The 17,833-nt window shown below is 42.7% G+C and overlaps 1 protein-coding gene across 2 annotated transcripts in view; it reads right to left on the bottom strand.

The window, feature by feature from the left end:
• Plekha2 (pleckstrin homology domain containing A2) overlaps positions 1–17,833 on the bottom strand; it is a 66,113-nt gene that overhangs the window by 6,940 nt on the left and 41,340 nt on the right. For both annotated transcript variants that reach the window (XM_004637240.2, XM_023722031.1), the window contains 5 exons: positions 11,818–11,958; positions 10,794–10,940; positions 10,411–10,479; positions 9,992–10,062; positions 6,886–6,949 (listed from right to left, as the gene is read on the bottom strand). In XM_004637240.2, the coding sequence (XP_004637297.1) occupies positions 6,886–6,949; positions 9,992–10,062; positions 10,411–10,479; positions 10,794–10,940; positions 11,818–11,958 (492 nt within the window). The remainder of the gene's footprint in view (positions 1–6,885; positions 6,950–9,991; positions 10,063–10,410; positions 10,480–10,793; positions 10,941–11,817; positions 11,959–17,833) is intronic.

Genomic DNA, 17,833 nt, shown 5'->3' on the forward strand with positions numbered 1-17,833 from the left:
TTTTTCTTTACAAGAAGTTTTGGACAATTTCATTTTTGTGCATCTTGGCATGATTTTATTTAAATGTCTTTGCAAAAGGTTCATTTTTCTTGGAAATGTGGTATTATAAGTTGAACTAAATTCAGAAATTTTAAATCTTTTATAAAAATGTTTGAAACTTTTGTTTGAAGCAAGGTACAATTCCCCTATGATGAATGCTATCACTATATAAAATGTACCAATAAAAAAAATTCAAGAAAAAAAAAAGTACTTTACTAATAGAACTTCTGGGAGAATAATAGCCATTAGGTAAAGTTGTTTGAATGGTGCCTCATACACAGAAGCACTCTGTGTGCAAGATTTTGTGTTTATTTTGTGATGCTAGGGATAGAACTGAGGGCCTTCACACTAAGTTACATTCCCAGCTCTTTTTATTACTTTCGAGATAGCATCTCACTAAGTCATCAAGTTGCCCAGGCTGGACTCAAACTCGCAATCCTCCTGCCTCAGCTGCCCAGAGAGCAAGCATTACTGGTGTGTACCACCATGCCCAACAAGGGGCTCTATAAGTATTATTGTTACTTTATTTACTATGATATGAGGGACCCAAGTGCAGCCTAAATTCCACGAAGTCAGATTTGTTCCTTGTCCTCATCATAAAACCCTTTCCTCCAACTGCATATAAAACCTGCCTCAGAGGGCCTGCCCCATAGCACAGTTCTTTAAGTGGCTACTTCAACAAAGCAGTCAGGCTCAGGAGGCTGTGGTTAGATTTAGATCCCCACAACTCAAGCCAGCCAAACCTGCCCTGAAGGCATTCAGAGCAAAAAAAAAAAAAAAATCCTTAAAAAAAAACCTGCTTCAGAAGATCAAGCTGTCAGGATCCACAGAATAATGGACTTACGGAGAAAGGCCATTTTGGATTTCAATGGGATAGAGGTAATTGCCTGTCAGGAGAAAAGCACTTATTAGGGACTTCTCTTCTGGGGAAGCAGATGATCTGCCAGAAGGATGCCAGAACACGGGAGGGGGCGCACTGCAGCTCAGTGGCAAGGCTCCTGTCTAATGTGTCTGGGGTTCTAGGTGGATCCCAGCACCGCAAAAAGAAAAGAGAAAAAGAGAGGAGGAAGACAGAGATAGGCATTTGAAGGATAAAAATCTCCATTTCACACTAGATCTGACATTTTATTTAAGTAATTGGAAAATCCTCATGTAATCTGCTTCCAGGGATATGTGAAGAGGCCAGTAACCTGCCCATTATGTCAGATATAGGGCTGGTGGTGTGACACAGCCAGTCACATTCACTGTGACTTCAATCTCCAGCACTAAATGCAAGCAAAAACCCACAACAATGTGTACAAACGTGTTTTGAATAGAAACACAGATATTACAATTGACCCCATATGGAAAACAAAATAATCCTGTATAGAAATTATAACAATATATCAGTAGTTTGAGCTTTATTTTAAAGTAATATCTTAAAACACTATTCAGCTAGGTCTGTGGGCACACACCTACAGTGTTAGCACTCTGGGAAGCTGAAGCAGGAAGATCACATGTTCAAGCCCATTCTGGGCAACTTAGTGAGGCCCTGTTTCAGAATAAAGAGTAAAAGAAGGGGTGCTGGGGATGTAATCCAATGCATAGGCCCTGGTTTGAATCCTCAGTACTGCAAAAGGAAAAAGATAATATTCACCCAGCGATGGTCATGCATATCTATAGCCCTAGCTATTCAGAAGTCTCAAACAATAGCCTTACCAGTTAGGGCAACTTAGTGAGAAACCCTATCTCAAAGTAAAAAATATTTAAAGGCCCAGAGAGGTAATTTACTGATAGATCACTTGCCTAGTATACATGAGGCCCTGGGTTCCATCTCCAGAAGTGAAAAAGAAAAAAAAAAATCTCAAATGGAAAAACAGGCATTGCAATTAATTCCATATGGGAAGGAAAGATACCATTTTACTGAGAGCACATTAACAATCTCTACTAGTAGTTTTAATAACTGATACCCAGTTTTGGGGAAACAAATTCAATGAAACCAAAAATTATATGCAAAAATTATGGTGTATCTTTCTTGTATGGAAAACCATGGTTAGCTTTCATCAGAATCTTTAAAAAAAATCTTAAAACCACATCACAAGGTAGTTTCATGAATCAGAGGTAGAAAACAGAGTTCAGTTCACCCACCCCATGGTGAATTACTAAGAGACTAAAAAGTGCTTAAAACTGGGTAGAACAGAAAGGGAAATGCCAAACCCATACCTTCCTCTCTTTCTGGTGCTGGGTTCAAAAGAAAGTAGGGTTTCTATCTTGAGGGCAATTTTTGAGATGAAGGGGACAGGCTATTAAAATGAGTCATTTCGGTCTATAGCTGTCTTGTAGCCCAATGACCTTTTATTCCTATCTGCACTGAACTCAGCTCTGTAACAGACACAATGGCTGGAAGCAATGAGTGATGGAGTTGCAATCAAAGTGGCCCAATATCTGCTCTGGCTTACTGCCACCATCCCTGAACTAAATCTATAGGCAGCTCCTCCTTCCCTCTATCCCCAACATCTGCTGCCAACAGAGGATCACTTATGTCCTCTTCCTAAGAACCAATCACAGATTCAGACACAGCCTTGCCACATGCACAGCAGAATTCTAAGTGACATCATTCACCCTGTGGTCTAAAACAGTAAACATCTAAAGAGTTGAGTACATCTACACACTGCAGCTCAATTGTCTTCTTGGGTCCACTTTTGCTCTGACAACTGGGCTGATCCAAGTTACCAAGACTAGTTCGCACTTTATTTCTCACTTTTATGAGCTAAGCCCCTTTTTGATAAGCTTCTTAATGCCCCTAAATGCTCTGTGATTAGGAAAATGCTGGGCCTTGCCAACTTAGATCTCCAAAAGCAAAATCTCACTTTGAACCTATGCACAGAACCGAGAACGTCCTCCCTCTGAGAAGCCTGCTGGTGACACCCACCTTCCACCTACTTCCATGCCTGATCACTACCAGACTGTGGGCCCTTAGTCACCATGATCCATCTGCCAAGATTGCCAAGTTCCCTGAGGCAGTATTCCCTGGTAAGAGTCAGCCTTCCCTGGATGCCTGTAAACATAGCCTCTACCTCTGGGGCTCTGGTTCATGCTGCTCATAAATCACACACCCGAGTAATCTTGCTGCAGCACCTGGTACCTCCCTGTCAGCCATCTAGCTTGTTGGACCAAGGATCTCAGGGACATAATTGACCTTCGGAGACTGCTTCCTCATGTATAAAGTGGAGATGAGTTCAGAGACTGCCCCAAATTAAGCGATATGCTGCCTGCTAAGCTGCTCAGCACTGTGCCTGGAGCATCTGTGTCCAATAAATGGCTCTGCTTCTTATTAAAAGCAAAGACTAATATAATAGGAGAGATCACAAGGTACAAAGTTTACATGATAAAGGTGACATGTAAGTTAAATGACCAATACCCAACTCTGTCTACAGAGTTGTTTTCTGTGCCTAGGGCTGCTCTGGTACTATGGTTAGTTAGAGTTCTTTCTGGCAGATGTACTTGAGTATAACTTAGGAAGCAGGCCAGAACTCCATTTTGGCATGCTGGGTAAAACTTCAGCACCAAAGTACACAAAAAGTCAAATTCCTTCTCCCTTTACACGAAACATTAGTGACTTGGGACAAATGACTGACATAACAAACTGCCAGTCCCAATTCTTCAGGTGCAGGTATTTGGCAGACTTTTTTTCCTTTCTCTTCAACAATGAATGAATGAAGAGATAATATTGAAGGAAAATCATGCCAGCATTTTTTTCTTTTTTTGCAGATGGTAAACTTTGAGTTTTCAAAATAAAACTTAGAATTTCAGAAAATTTATACCTCCATGAGCTCAACAACCTTCCGTACTTAGTGAGTGACATTGCTAATGAGCAGTGATGACTTAATGAATGTGCCTTCTTAAGCATTATGTAATAAAATGTGTCAACATTTGGAAGACATGCATATCTCAGTAATACCAGTATTTTCTAAATAATTGATGCAGGCAGTTATGAAACCACCCATGGGTAAAAAGTTCCTATTCAAAGTGCAGAAGGGGGTCCCGTGGAGATAGCTCAGAATAAGTACTTCCCCAACAAGTGCAAGGGCTTGAGTTTAATCCCTAGTTCCGCCAAGAAAAAAAAAAAAAAAAGACTATCAAAGTGCAGAAGGGGCCCCTGGATTTAATGCAAGAGTATGAAAGTTTATTTCTACAATTAATTTTTTTTCTTTATTTATTTGGTATAGAGTCTTACTAAGCAGTTCAGACCCCTAGTGATCCTCCTGTCTCAGCCTCCCAAGCACTGGATTACAGGCATGCGCTGCCACGCCCAGTTTCAGGGCCTGCTCACAGTACACCCGAAACTGAACATGGCATGTGGTGCAGGGATCAAACTCAGATCCTTGCTCTTGTCAGGAAAGCACTTAGACTGCTGAGCTATCTCCCCATCCCTGAAAGTTTATTTATTTATTTATTTATTTATTTATTTATTTATTGTGTGTGTGTATTCTAAGAATGGGCTCCATTTGGGAACTGTTCTCTTTTTTTTCCATAATTTTATTGAGAAACAAATAGCAATAAGACAGTTTCAAATCAAATTGGTAGGACAGTTTCAATAATTAACACATTGCATACATTCTTCCTAGTGGTTAATTACTGTACAAGATGTGGAACTTGATATCCTATTTACATACACCATTAGAACAAATCCCTCTATTCATTAAGAGAATGTAATTATATATCTATCCTAACCACTTTGAATACACAGATACAAAATGGACATTCATCTGTATCCCCTTTTTTAAGTTCCATCATTTAAATATTATAGGTGTGTAAACGCAGCAAAATATTCTAAAAGAGTTCAGTAGTCCATAATAGTATTGGGTCTTCCACTTCCCTAAGCCCTGAAAGTTTATTAATATGGCTTCAAACTACATTTCACCTAAACATTAATAAATTACTATTTGTCAAGTTTTAATATGAAAAAAAGTTTTAATATGGAATTGAAGAATATTCACAATTAACTAAAAAAATTAACATATGCCTCTTTTCTTCAAATAATATTTGTCTGAGGCCAGATTTTCATATCCTTCAATCCAAACAGCAAATGGCTAATGAAATACAAAACAGATAAGAAAATCCTTTTGGGGTCGGGGAGATGGCTCAGTGGAATAAGCGCTTCCCTGGCAAGTGCAAGGGCCTGAGTTCAATCCCGGGTTCTGCAAAAAAAAAAAAAAAAAAAAAAAAAATCCTTTTGTCTTCTATTATGCAGCCATCAGAGATTTATAGAAAACATTAAAAATATTACTCTTCTTGAGCCAGGAAGATAGCTCAGTAAAAATATTACTCTTCTCTCTCTTTTATAGAAATATATAGTTATTTTTCAAAAAACGTATCTTGCTAACATGAGTTTATAACACTACGTGCAATGAGCTAATGTTTATTTCCTATATATTTTTTTCATGTGTATATTCATCAATACTTTTTTAAATCTATAACCTCTTCTTCCTTCTCACTGAGCTTGAATTAGGCGCTAGCAACAGATCTGACCCTTCACTCATTTACTTATTTAGAGTGATGTTAGAGTCCTGTATATCACAGATGGAAAAGGAGGATGAAAGTGAGGAGAGACTTCTGGAAAGCATGCATGTACTCACACAGATAATGCAATGTCTTTTGGTCCTCTTCTCTTGAGCTCTTAGCCAGTACTGTCACTGCTCAACAGGTATTTACTCAGAATCACTGTTGTGTCAAGCATCATCTAGCCAGAGGTCAGGACAGCCAGTCCCTTTGGCTGTCACCCCACAGGAACCCCACAGGAATCTTTGCTCTCAGCAACTCCTACCCATGCTGCCACAGAGGTACAGGCCAAACATCCCAGCACTAGCCTCACCTCTCCCCTCTCTCTTCCCCAACTCTCTGATGCATCTCTGGGCTCCACCTTGTCCTCCACCTTGTAGCAGTTGTGCCAGTGAATAACTAGCTTTCCACCATAGCCCCATTGGCCCCGCACCTCCTCAGCCATCTCTGGCAGGAGGCACTGAAGGTTGGAATGAGTGCAGCCTACAGGTAACTAAGCTGTCCAACACACCTGCTAGGCTCAGGCAGAGGGTGGTAGAGACAAGGAGCTGCTGCCCAAGAGACAGGAAGGAGGCTCAACTCCCTGTGGAAGGCAAGATTGCAGGGGAGTGAGGAAGAAGGAGGGCTGGGAATCCCCAGACGTTGCAGTCGGGAAGCCCCTATGAAAGCCAACACACTACGCATGAGTTCTGGCGCCAGAGACCCCACATCCTCACTACTGGGAAGCAATGAACTCTGTGGACTGCCTGGCAGGATGGGCTAGGGACTTGGCCCCAGATGGCCACGCCCTGCTTGGAAATCTGCCTTGCCAGCTCCTCTGACTCTCATACAGTTGGGAGAGCTCCAGAGCTATGGGTGGAGGGAGAAACTCCCGATAAGTGAACCTCAGAGCCCTCACAATGGCTTTCTCTGTGCAGCTGGCCCTGCACCTGGCACAGCACAGGGCCCTCTGTGCTTCTGTCCTTCCGCACACAGAGATGTCCACACACAGACGGACTTATAAATACCCTCCCAAGCAGAAGTGAAATCACTGACCAGTTCTCCTTTTCTCTGCTTAGCTAGAGCCCAGTGGCTGAGAGCAAACGCACACTCTCCAGTACAGTGGCTCGACCTGCTTTTGCTCTTTTATGCTTGGGAAGCTTTTGGCAAACATCCTGTTTAGAATAAAATGGGACTCACACTGATTCTTGGGGGCTAAATTTACGATCCTGTAACTTCAAGCAAAAGGACAGACAAAGCTGGGCAAAGGGCAAAGCCTATTAGTACACCATTCACATAGATGCCCATTCACAGCGAGCATTTTACCTGCACATAGAAGGTCCTGGAGCTGGTTATTATTTCAAACAGGTTGTCCCTCATTAAGAGATCACTAGACAGAGAAAAAGAAAGAAAGTTACTGGGCATGCTGACAGATATCTTGGGGACTCACTTACTCTATGTCTAAGCACTGGTATGCCCTCCAAGAGGAGGATGGAAGTGTCCAAGCCACTGCTCCTGCAGCCCATGCTTTAAAAAACAAAAAAACAAAAAACAAAAAACAAAAAAAAAACCTACTACTGGGCTTCTTCCAGCTCATTCTACCACCTCCACCAACCCACCTCTAACACAATAAAGCTCCCTTCCCCTCCAGATCTTCCTGTCTGGTGTCCACCACTGCCCTACAGTTTTCCTTGCTTGCTTGCTTCCTTCCTTCCTTCCGTGCTTCCTTCCCTCCCTCCCTCCTTCCTTCCTTCCTTCCTTCCTTCCTTCCTTCCTTCCTTCCTTCCTTCTCTCCTTCCTTCCATTTTTTCTACTTTGTCTCTCGGTAGCACAGCTGTATACAGTATAGTGCTATGCACTGGTTTGAGGCTTTTTTATATATGATTTCATCCAATCCTCACAATCACCTAGTAAGATGCCATAAAATTCTCTGCATTTATGGAAGAGGAAACCCAGGTTCAGGGAGTTGAAGTGATATGTGTACATGATGCTGCAGATCTGAACACAGAGCTGGTTCCAAGATCGAAGTATCAAATGATTCCACTACCATTTGCCTCTCCCAAGAGCACCAACTCCCCCTTCCCAAAATCTTTCTTCACACAAACAGCAACTCCATCTACCTCCCTCCAGTCCTGCAGTTGGCCTCACTGCTCTGGGCCTAGGAGACAGGGAGCTCAAGAGAGAAAGAAGGTGAGAGTAGGCTATGCTAAACTGGGTGTAGGGTTTAGAAGAGAAACCCCAACTTCTGTAAAGAGGAGGACAAGATAGATGTAGCCAGTGTTCAGGGACAAACCTCAAGTCAGCCAAAATGGTTCACAGTGTTAAATGCCTGCTGTGTATATCCAGCCACTGCAGGAAACACAGAAGGTAATTCCTACCCTAGAAGGAACTCAAGAAAGCAAGACTGCACAATCACATGTTAAGCTATGTGTTGTGTTCCAAGTCATGTCAAGAAAAGAGCAATCAAAACAGGGTTGGTTGGCCCTGATGAATAAAGAGGGAAATGGAAAGAAATGGCAGGGGCTCAGCCAGTGACACGTAGGCACTGGATTCAGGAAAAAATGAAGCTAAAGACAAGATGAGGGTCACAGAGACATGGAGTTAAACGGTGCCTCCAAGAAAGAGGTGCTGGGTTATGTTTTAAAGACACTATGAGCTTTTCTAAACCAAGTATAAACAGGAATAGGAAGAGTTTTTCAGCTGGTCACCACAAAAATCAACCATAAGGTTGTTTTGTTTTGTTTTGTTTTGTTTTGTTTTGTTTTGTTTTGTTTTGTTTTGGCAGAACCAGGGGTTGAACTCAGACCCTTACACTTGCCAGGGAAGCACTTATTCTACTGAACCATCTCCCCAGCCCCAGAGCCAACTATAAGGTTTAAATCTAGATGTCCTCCCAAAGCCTCCTGTGCTCAGAGGTGGGGCTCTGGGGGGAGGGTGGACCATGGGAGCTCCACGCATATAGGCAAGTCAGTCCACTCTTGAGTTGAGCACTGATTTGCCCTTAGGAGATGGGATCTGGTCAGAAGAGGTGGGTCCCTGGAGTGCGACCTGGAAGGCTTTTATTCTTCCTCGCTCCTCTTTTCCTCCATGCTTCAGTGAGGTGTGCCATGAGCAGCTTCTCACCTTCCAAGAGCTACCCTGCCTTGGAGCCAGCTGACTACAGACTGAAACCTTCACAAACCATGAGCCAAGAAAGCCTTTCCTCCTTCAACTTGTGGGTGTCTGGTATTGGGTCTCAGCTATGAGGAAGTGACTAGCAGTACAAAGACATGGGACATCATGTGTGTCACTTGCAACAGAGTACACCAACTTACTGATGCTGGTATCTCTAGATAGAGATCACATTATTTTTGGCTAGCTGTTTTGATCTTTTAGATCATTCATGCATGTGATTCATGACCACGTGATCAACTGCTGAGGAGCTGAACAAAAAGCAGGTAGGAAATCCCCACCCCTTTGATCTCTACTTCTCAGGCTTTGAGTCACTGTCAATCAATTCAATTTAACTGAGCAAATGCTTGCTGATTACCCTGATATCCTGAATCCCCCTGACAAGGGTCCAAAGAGGCCACACAGCCTAAAGGCCTGGAAGCTACAGAGCCCTGGGAATTTTTACCCTGCTACTTTCAACTCTGTGATTTCTTTTAACCAGTGTGTAGTGTGACTCTGGAAAAATGCAAGATTTAGGGCAAGTTCAAAGTACTGTCATAGGACTGTGTTCTATCTCAACAGGCCAGGTAGTCTCATGTCTACATTGGTGTTTTAGATTTGGAAACAATTAGAGATCTCAAGGACCTGGTCATGTCCAAATGTTCTTGGGGGCCTATAAAGTTTAATTATAGCATCATCTATGTTGGGGATTGAACATGATATTTTCCCTTGCCAAGGTCTGATGCACTACCCTGTGTGCCATTGTGGAAGGCAACCATTTCCTAATGGAAAGAGGAACACATTAAAAATACTTATGCTTCCTGTCCAATGGTAGTAACAGATATATTGCAAATCAGCCTGTGCTAATGAGACATCAAGGTCAAACAGAGGACAGAAAAGGCAAAGGAGTTCACACAAGAGACACCAGAAGCAGTGACCTGGCCAGAAGTGCTGAAGTTACAACCAAAGACACGGCCCTTCCTCCTGCAGACTAATTCTAACACCTGAAAAGCTCCACTCTCTTCATTACTTATTTAAAGTAATGAAAAGTATTCTAAAGGCTCATCTCCTGAGGAGCAAGGTAACAGGAAGATGATAAATCTGCCTGGTGTGACTTCACCCAAAAGTCAGCTTGGAGGCAATGTGGCAGCCATAGGACAGTAGGTTCCTGTTCCCTTCTGGAGGAAGAACACAGGTAAGATATGCTGAGCCATGTAGTTCATGAAAATTTAAGCAGACAAATGAAGATTTTGATAAGAAAAGAACACACAGAGATAATTACCCAGACTTGACCAGACACTCATGGGTCTTGAGGACATCCTTGAGAAATATAGTGCGCAGTGGTTCTCGGTCCTGGAGGGAAAAGTGGACAGGTAAGAGAGTGGGCTCAGACAATCCACTGACCAACCTGCTGACCAATGGCCCCTCTTAAAGATGGCTGGCAAAGCCCAGGTTGACAAGCAACCTGGCTTCAAAACAAGCATTAAGGGAAAAGTCTAGGAAGAAAATGTCCTGAGACTGCGATCACATAGCACCTCACTGCACAGAGGATAGGAAGCAGTGAAGGCCATTTTCACATCACTTAAAGAGGTGCACACAGGTGGGCAGATGATGGTGCCCTCAAAGTCTGTGTGTCCTGTGAGTACTCATGTACAGCTTCTCCTCCATGACCCCCAGAAAAGTCCCAACCTCACTACTAACCTGCTCACACTTGAAGTAGCAAATGGTAAAGTCATCGAGTGCAAAGAATCGACGTTTCCAACTCTTGCGCTGACATGAAAAATTAAAGAGCTGAATGTTAGGGAGAGGGCCCCACAATGTAGAGAATATTCTGACACAAAAGGCTCGGGCACCAGGCCCCATGGACATCAGGCTCCCACATTCTGCAGAAGCCAAGGCTTCTCCCCCTCAGGGCAATACCTCTGCCATGCGGGTCTCATGGTTGTTCCCCAAATCCACTGGTTTAGGAAGCAGGCAATGTGGAGGAATGTGGTTCCTCCTCTCATGTTTTCCCCTCTGCTGTGTCCAACCCCACTTGCTCCAAAGAGCCACCAGAACCCACAAGCTGCTAAACTGACACTCACCACATTCCCCTGCTTCACACAGTAGCCACTCTTGATGAGGGGGGGGCCAGTGGAAGTGCGGCAGCCTGATGTGGGGATGTAACTCTGTGACCTTCGCAGGATGGCATGGGACCCCAGCTCACTCCCTTCCTGACCATCCCCACCATTCTACAAGGAAACAGTGTCACAATTAGCACCTGGATCACTCCTCTCTATAGCCACTCTCCCTTCCTGCCCCCTGGCCAAATATCTGAAGATCTGGAAAGATTCAGAAACAAGACAGTCAGGGTGGCACATAAAGTCCCAGCTATGCAGGAGGCTGAGGTGGGAGGATTACAGGTTCAAGGTCAACCTAGGAAATGCATCAAAACCTTGCCCCCAAGTAAAATTTTAAAAGGCTGAGAGTGTAGTTGAGTGGTAAGGTGATTGTCTAGCAAGAGCAAGGCCCTGGGAAGGCAAGAAAGAAGGGCAAGGAGGGAAGGGAAGAAGGGAAAGAAGGAGTAGTAAGATAGGAAGAGAAAAAAAGAAAAGGAAGGAGAAAGATTGACTCTGTTCTTAGTATGGAGTCATGGAGCAATGGGCACTAATATATTCTAGCTTGCATGTACACTGAGTATTAACTGAACCATGAATACCAGAACAAAACCTTTTTGTCAAATTGAGCAACAAATTCCAAGTTTCAAAACAATAAAGACTCAAGTGAAAAGGAAAGACAGACTACAAACCAAAAAGGGCAATGGGGATAGGAAGAGGGGTAAAAGGCTTGTTTCTAGCCTCTTTCCCACCTTGGTCTCACTTCCCAAGTCATCTACTGGGCCTTGTGCGGAAGCCTACAGGCCATAGTTTCAAAATGCAGTGGCCTCAAGTTTTTCACTGCCATTACATCTATCCCTACTGTATCTTGCTGGTCACTTATTCTTGACTAATCCCCTACCCCTCAACTCCTATCTACCTCTCTCTCTCAGTACAGACCCTGTGCACATCACTGGCATACCACTACACTTCGTGTTCTCCCTGTGCCCCAAGTCCAGCCAGGCCCCAGCACCTGGCTGATGGGTGTGTGCACCACCACTCCTCCGATGATTTCTGTCTTGTAGGCCACCTGTGGCTTCTTCTCTAGGGCTGGAGGGACTGATAGGCTTTTGAGAACTTCCGTAGTCAGGGGTAGGCTTCCAGGTTTGGGTACCTAGAAGAAATGGCAGTATGGTCAATCCAGAAGGCTTAGGAAAATTAGGGACCCAAAGGCAGGATGGGGGTTGGAAGAAAAGCTAATGTCCCAAACTACACTAAGAGTTCTCTCTCCTTAGTTTTTTTGGCAGAACTGCGGATTGAACTCAGGTTCTTGTGCTTGCCAAGTAAGCGCTTATTCTGCTGAGCTGTCTCCCTGATGCCTAAGAGTTCTCTCTCCTCCTCAGCTATTTTGGTTTAGATCTAAAATCTCCCTACAAAGGGTCACATTTGGAGGTGGGCTCTGGTCAGAGGGGGTAGGTGACTAGGGCCACAACCTCATGACTTAGAAAGATGTGTCCTTGTTCCAGCTCCTCCTTCTGCCTCTGCTTCCTGGCTGCCATTCAGTGAACAGCTTTGCTTTGCCATGCTGTTTTGCCATACCATTTCTGCCTTGGAGTCTACCAACCAAGGACTCAAATCTCCTGGAGCCATGAGCCAAAATAAACCTCTCTTCTTTTAAGTTGCAGGCATTAAGTATTTTGACCCAGTCATGAAAAAGTAACTAATACACCTGTCCTTCCATCAATCCATATTTGAATATGAGGAACTCAGCCATCAATGCCCCAGGATATGTGTGCTTGGAGACACACACACACACACACACACACACACACACACACACTTATTCCACAAATTCACTGAGCCCCTATACCTTTTCCTGGTCAGAAGTCAAAGATTAAAACATTAAACAAAACAGACAAGAGTGCTCCCTTCAAGGCATTTACACACTAGCAGATGAGACTGACAAAAAAAGAAAAAAAAATGCATCATAGTACAAGCAATCCAAACATCTACAAAAGGTGGGGTCTTCCATGGAAAAGTCAGTGGCACAGTACAGGGAACAGGAGGGGCACTACTAGGAATGGAGTGGTCAGTAGAGGTTTCCAGAGGAACAGACAATGAAACTGCAGGAATGTAAAGACAGGAGTAAGCCCATTGGGTAAGAACAGACAAAATGCTATGGGAGGGCTGAGGGTGGAGCCAAGCATGCGTAAGCCCCTGGGTTCTAGGATCTCCACATGGGCAAGGGTTGCAAGACCATGTGGTATGGGCTTGTGGGTTCTAGGATCCCCACATGGGCAAGGGTTGCAAGACCATGTGGTATGGGCTTGTGTGACAGGCTATACTGAAAATGCAGGCACACTAAAACCATGTTATAAAGCTACCACTAGGGAGTGTACATAGGTTTTAATAAAAGACCAGTGAGCTTACGTTTACACTTGGGCCTCATCTCCAAGGCTTCTCATTATGTACAGTACATGCAAATATTCTTTTAAAAACCCCAAAATTTTAAAACCAAAACACTTCTGGTGCCAAGTATTTCAAATAAGGAATATTCAACTTGTATAATGTATTTCCACTTCCTAAGTCTTAAAAGCAGCTAGTGAAAATCAAGAACCACATCTGACCTATACAGCTGGAAAATAAGTTTGTCCTTTTGGTCATTTCTAAACAGGAGACCTAATCCTCCATCCACCTGCAGAGTGTCCACTGATGAGGTATCTCTGTGGATTTTATCTGCAATGTGGAGTGCAATTTGAAGGGTTTGTCTTGTTTCACATCATGCAGAATTTCTATGCTTTAATTCACTCAATTTTCAACTTTTTTGTGAAATGAAATGAAGTGAATAAACTGTCCACCTCAGAAAGTATTCCTACTTCAAAGTAGGGTCAAGATGCAGTGAGGTAGCCAGGTATGGTGGCACATGCATATAATCCCAGCACTCAGGAGGATGAAGCAGGAAGAGTACTGCAATTTCAAGGCCAGCCTGGACTACAAAGTGAGTTCAAAGCCAGCTTGAACAGCATAGTGAAACCCTGTCTCAAAAGACAGACAGACAGACAGACAGACAGACAGACAGACAGAAGCAATGAAGTGAGAGATAAAGTCATACTGTCTTAGGATGGTTCCTAAGTTGACTTGTGACCTTAAAGAAAGGGAGAGGGGAGACTGAGAGTGGTGGGGCACTCCTGTAATCCCAGCTTCTGGAAGGCTGTAAACAGGCAGATCACTATGAGTCTGATCTAGTAGTGAGACCCTGAACACCCTGTAGACCCTTCCCTAAGAATACAAAAAGAAGAAGAAGAAGAAGAAGAAGAAGAAGAAGAAGAAGAAGAAGAAGAAGAAGAAGAAGAAGAAGAAGAAGAAGAAAACAAAAAAAAGAAAGGGAGAAGTCACATAGATATAGAGGAAGGACAGATGCACACAGAAAGACATAGGTTGATTCAGCTATGAGCCAAGGCACATCAGGGTTGCTGGAAGTCCCCAGAAGCCAGGAAGGGAAGGAAGGATTGTCCGTCCCCTGGTCTAGAGAGAGTGCAGCCCTTCTGACACCCTGACTTCTAACCAAGGTCAGATTCTGGAAAAACAGATTTATGTGATTTTTAAGACACCCACTTTGCTACAGTAGCCTAGAAAACTAATACAGGGTCACTATTATTGTAAGAGAAGCCATTTCTTTAAGTATCAAATGTTAAACATTTTCCTCAAGCATAGAGATTGGATGACTTTACCATAAATTGAAAAGCATGGGCTATAAAATCAATATTGAAACACCAATAGTTTGTTCATACACCAATAATAGCAGGCCGGGGGAGATAGCTCAGTAGAATAAGCGCTTGCCTAGTAAGCGCAGGGTCCTGAGTTCAATCCCCGGTACTGCAAAAAAAAAAGGGGGGGGGATTAACATACACCAATAATGAACCTGATGAGAAAGAAATTAGGATAATAATTTCATTCATAGTTCATATTCATGGATTCAGAGAATTAGACCACACTATTAAAAGTGATCTACCGATTTACCACAAATTTCCATCAAAATTCCAATGACATTCTTCACAGAACTAGAAAAAACAATACTAAAATTCATACAGAAACACAAAAGATGCAGCATGGCCAAAGCAATACTGAGCAAAAAGAGCAAGGTGGAAGACAGCACAATGCCTATTTTCAAATTATTCTACAAAAACGATAGTAACAAAACAGCATGGTATCAAAAAAAAAAAAAAAAAAAAAGGATCAAGCAAGCAGAATAGAGAACACAGAAGCAAACAGGCATGACTACAGCCATCTAACTCTTGACAAAGGAGCCAAGAATATACATTGCAGAAAAACAGCCTCATTACCAAATGGTGCAGGTAAAATTGGATATCTATATGTAGAGAGTGAAACTAGAGCCCTCTCTTGTCCTGCACAAAAGTCAATTAAAAATGGATCAAAACCAGGTAGAAGACCTGAAACTGAAATTGCTAGCAGAAAACAGAAGAGTCATGTAAAGTTATAGGCACAGGGCAAAAAATTTCTGAATAGGACTCCAATAGCACAGGAAATAATATCAAGATTCAACAAATGGAACTACATCAAATTAAAAAGTTTTTTTTTTACTGCAAAATTCATCAGAGTGAGAAGGCAGCTATAGAAAGGGAGGAAGTCTAGCCAGCTGCTCTTCTGACAGAGGGTTAAAATCTAGAAAATACAGGGAATTCAAAATCCTTAAACACACACACACACACACACACACACACACACACACACAGACTACGAAATAGCCCAATGAAAATGTGGGGCAAATGAATTGAAAAGACACTTTCCAAAATAAGTAGTAAAAATAGCCAACAACTACATGAAAAAAAAATGTCCAACAACTACAGTGATTTGGAAAATGCAGCGCAAACCAAGACTGCACCGTGATCCCATCCCACGTTGGTCAGAATGGCAATCTCCCCAAGAACACAAAAGCAAACCTAGGCAAGAATGGGAAGAAAAATAAACCTTGTACACTGCTAGTGGAAACGTAAATTAGTACAGTCATTATGGAAATCAGCCTGGAGGTTCCTCAAAAAACTAAAAATATCACAACCATATGACCCAGGCATACCACTCCTCAGTACAAAGCAAAAAGGAAGAAAGACAGAATGCCTTGGTGTACCTGCACACACACAGTTCTCAACAGTCAACACACGGGACCAGCTCACATGGGCACTCAGGGATGAATGGATACAAAGCATGGGTACACATATACAATGTGTATTACCCAGCTGCAAAGAAGAGTTAAATCATGTCATTTTCAGAAAAAATAGGTGGAGCTAGAGATCATTGTGCTAGGGGAGAACACTGTGAGTGAGGTCAGAAAGATGAGTATCATGTTTCCCTAGTACAGTGGTACCCTGGGACCCATCATTTACTGGCTGTAGGAGCCAGGACAAGTAGAACCACCAAAGTTCTAGCAGGCACATCAAGTACCAAACAAACAATGTGTACCAGGACAAAATTCTCCCATCAAAACACGCTGAGCATCAAATTCAGCATGTTGATACAGTCGAGTAGATCAAGGTAGACCATGCTTAGAATTTAATGACAGTGACATGAAAGTAGAAGGGAAATTATTATCAGACAAGGGGAAGGGAATAAAGGATAGGGGGTGTTATGGTTTGTGTCTAGTTATTCCCCCAAAGCCTCATGCAGTCATGGAACAGCTTCTAGAGTTTGTGATTAATTCCTGATCCAATGCTGGGATTATGGATATGAGTCTACACTTACCCTTGGGCAGATAATCTGCATTCAGATGTAAAGAAGGAAGACAGACTTGCTAGCTGCCGCAGCTGCTGCTATTCTCTTTGTTCTTTGCTGTTTTCTGCTGCCTGAATGGTTGCCCTGTGCCGTGTGCCACTATGCCTTGGACTCAGCTGATTATGGACTGAAACCTCCACAAACTGTGAGCTATATAAACCTTTCCTTCCTTCATTTTGGGTGTCAAAGACAAGATGTGTAAAGGAGGGGAATGAAAGTTGGATTCAAGGTGGGAGGCTGAGACAGGAGAATCCCAAGTTCAAACCCAACTGGGCAATTTAGCGAGGATCTAGCTCAATTTTTTGTAATAATTTTATTGAGAAACACCTATCTCAATACTGAAGCACAACATCTTGTAAAATTAATGCACACTAATAAAAACACATTTTTTAATGAGAAACTACTTTGGCAGTAACAATACACAATGTACTAACCATTGTTACTCTCCTAAAATCTTGTTTTGAGATTTTGTACCATTGTTTTTATTTTTTTTTCTTTAAAATAAAATAACTGATGTCAAAAAAAAAAGAAAGAAAATGCAAAAAAACAAAAAAAACAAAAAAAAAACACATTTTTATAAACTGAAGAGCAGAAAAACTGGATATGTCCTGGCTCTGTGACCTTGAGCAAGTGCTTTAATCTCCAGGTTTTTCTATTTCCTCACCTATGTAAACAGGGATAATAACCCTTGCCCCTCCTACCTGAGGCTTTTATAAGACTAAAATGAAGCCGCACACATAAAAGTAGTGTGTGATCTAACATTTTACAGCTGTTTATTTTCAATAATTTTTACAAACCATAAACTCCCTGGAAGTCAGGGACCTGGCTTAGAATCCCAACTCCAGCAGTTATTATCCTGCCATCCCCAGCAGGACTCTGAGCTTCAGGTGCTTGCTAAAAGTTGGCTGTAGAACACCCTATCTCCTGAGTGCTGGGTGAGGAGCGACACATCATGTGTGGAAGTTTTGTTTATTCTGCGGCCTCTCTCATCTCCACCTTGACTTGCATAGATGGTGTCTGAAATATCTGCTTCATCGCATGGTATGACAACCCCAAATATGTTGAAGTCATTCTAGCTACTGTAGGGAAGAACACACACAAAGGAACTCTGCAGAAAGTGGAGAAAAGAGCCATGGTAGTGCACGGCTGTCATACCAGAAACCTAAGAGGCTGAGGCAGGAGAAGGAGAAATTCAAGCCCAACTGGGCAACTCAGCAAGAGCCTGTTTTAAAAAAGGGCTGAGGGGTGTGTGTGTGTGTGTG

The sequence above is a fragment of the Octodon degus genome, unplaced genomic scaffold (assembly GCF_000260255.1).
Source record: "Octodon degus isolate 3935 unplaced genomic scaffold, OctDeg1.0 scaffold00088, whole genome shotgun sequence".
Classification (NCBI taxonomy): domain Eukaryota; kingdom Metazoa; phylum Chordata; class Mammalia; order Rodentia; family Octodontidae; genus Octodon; species Octodon degus.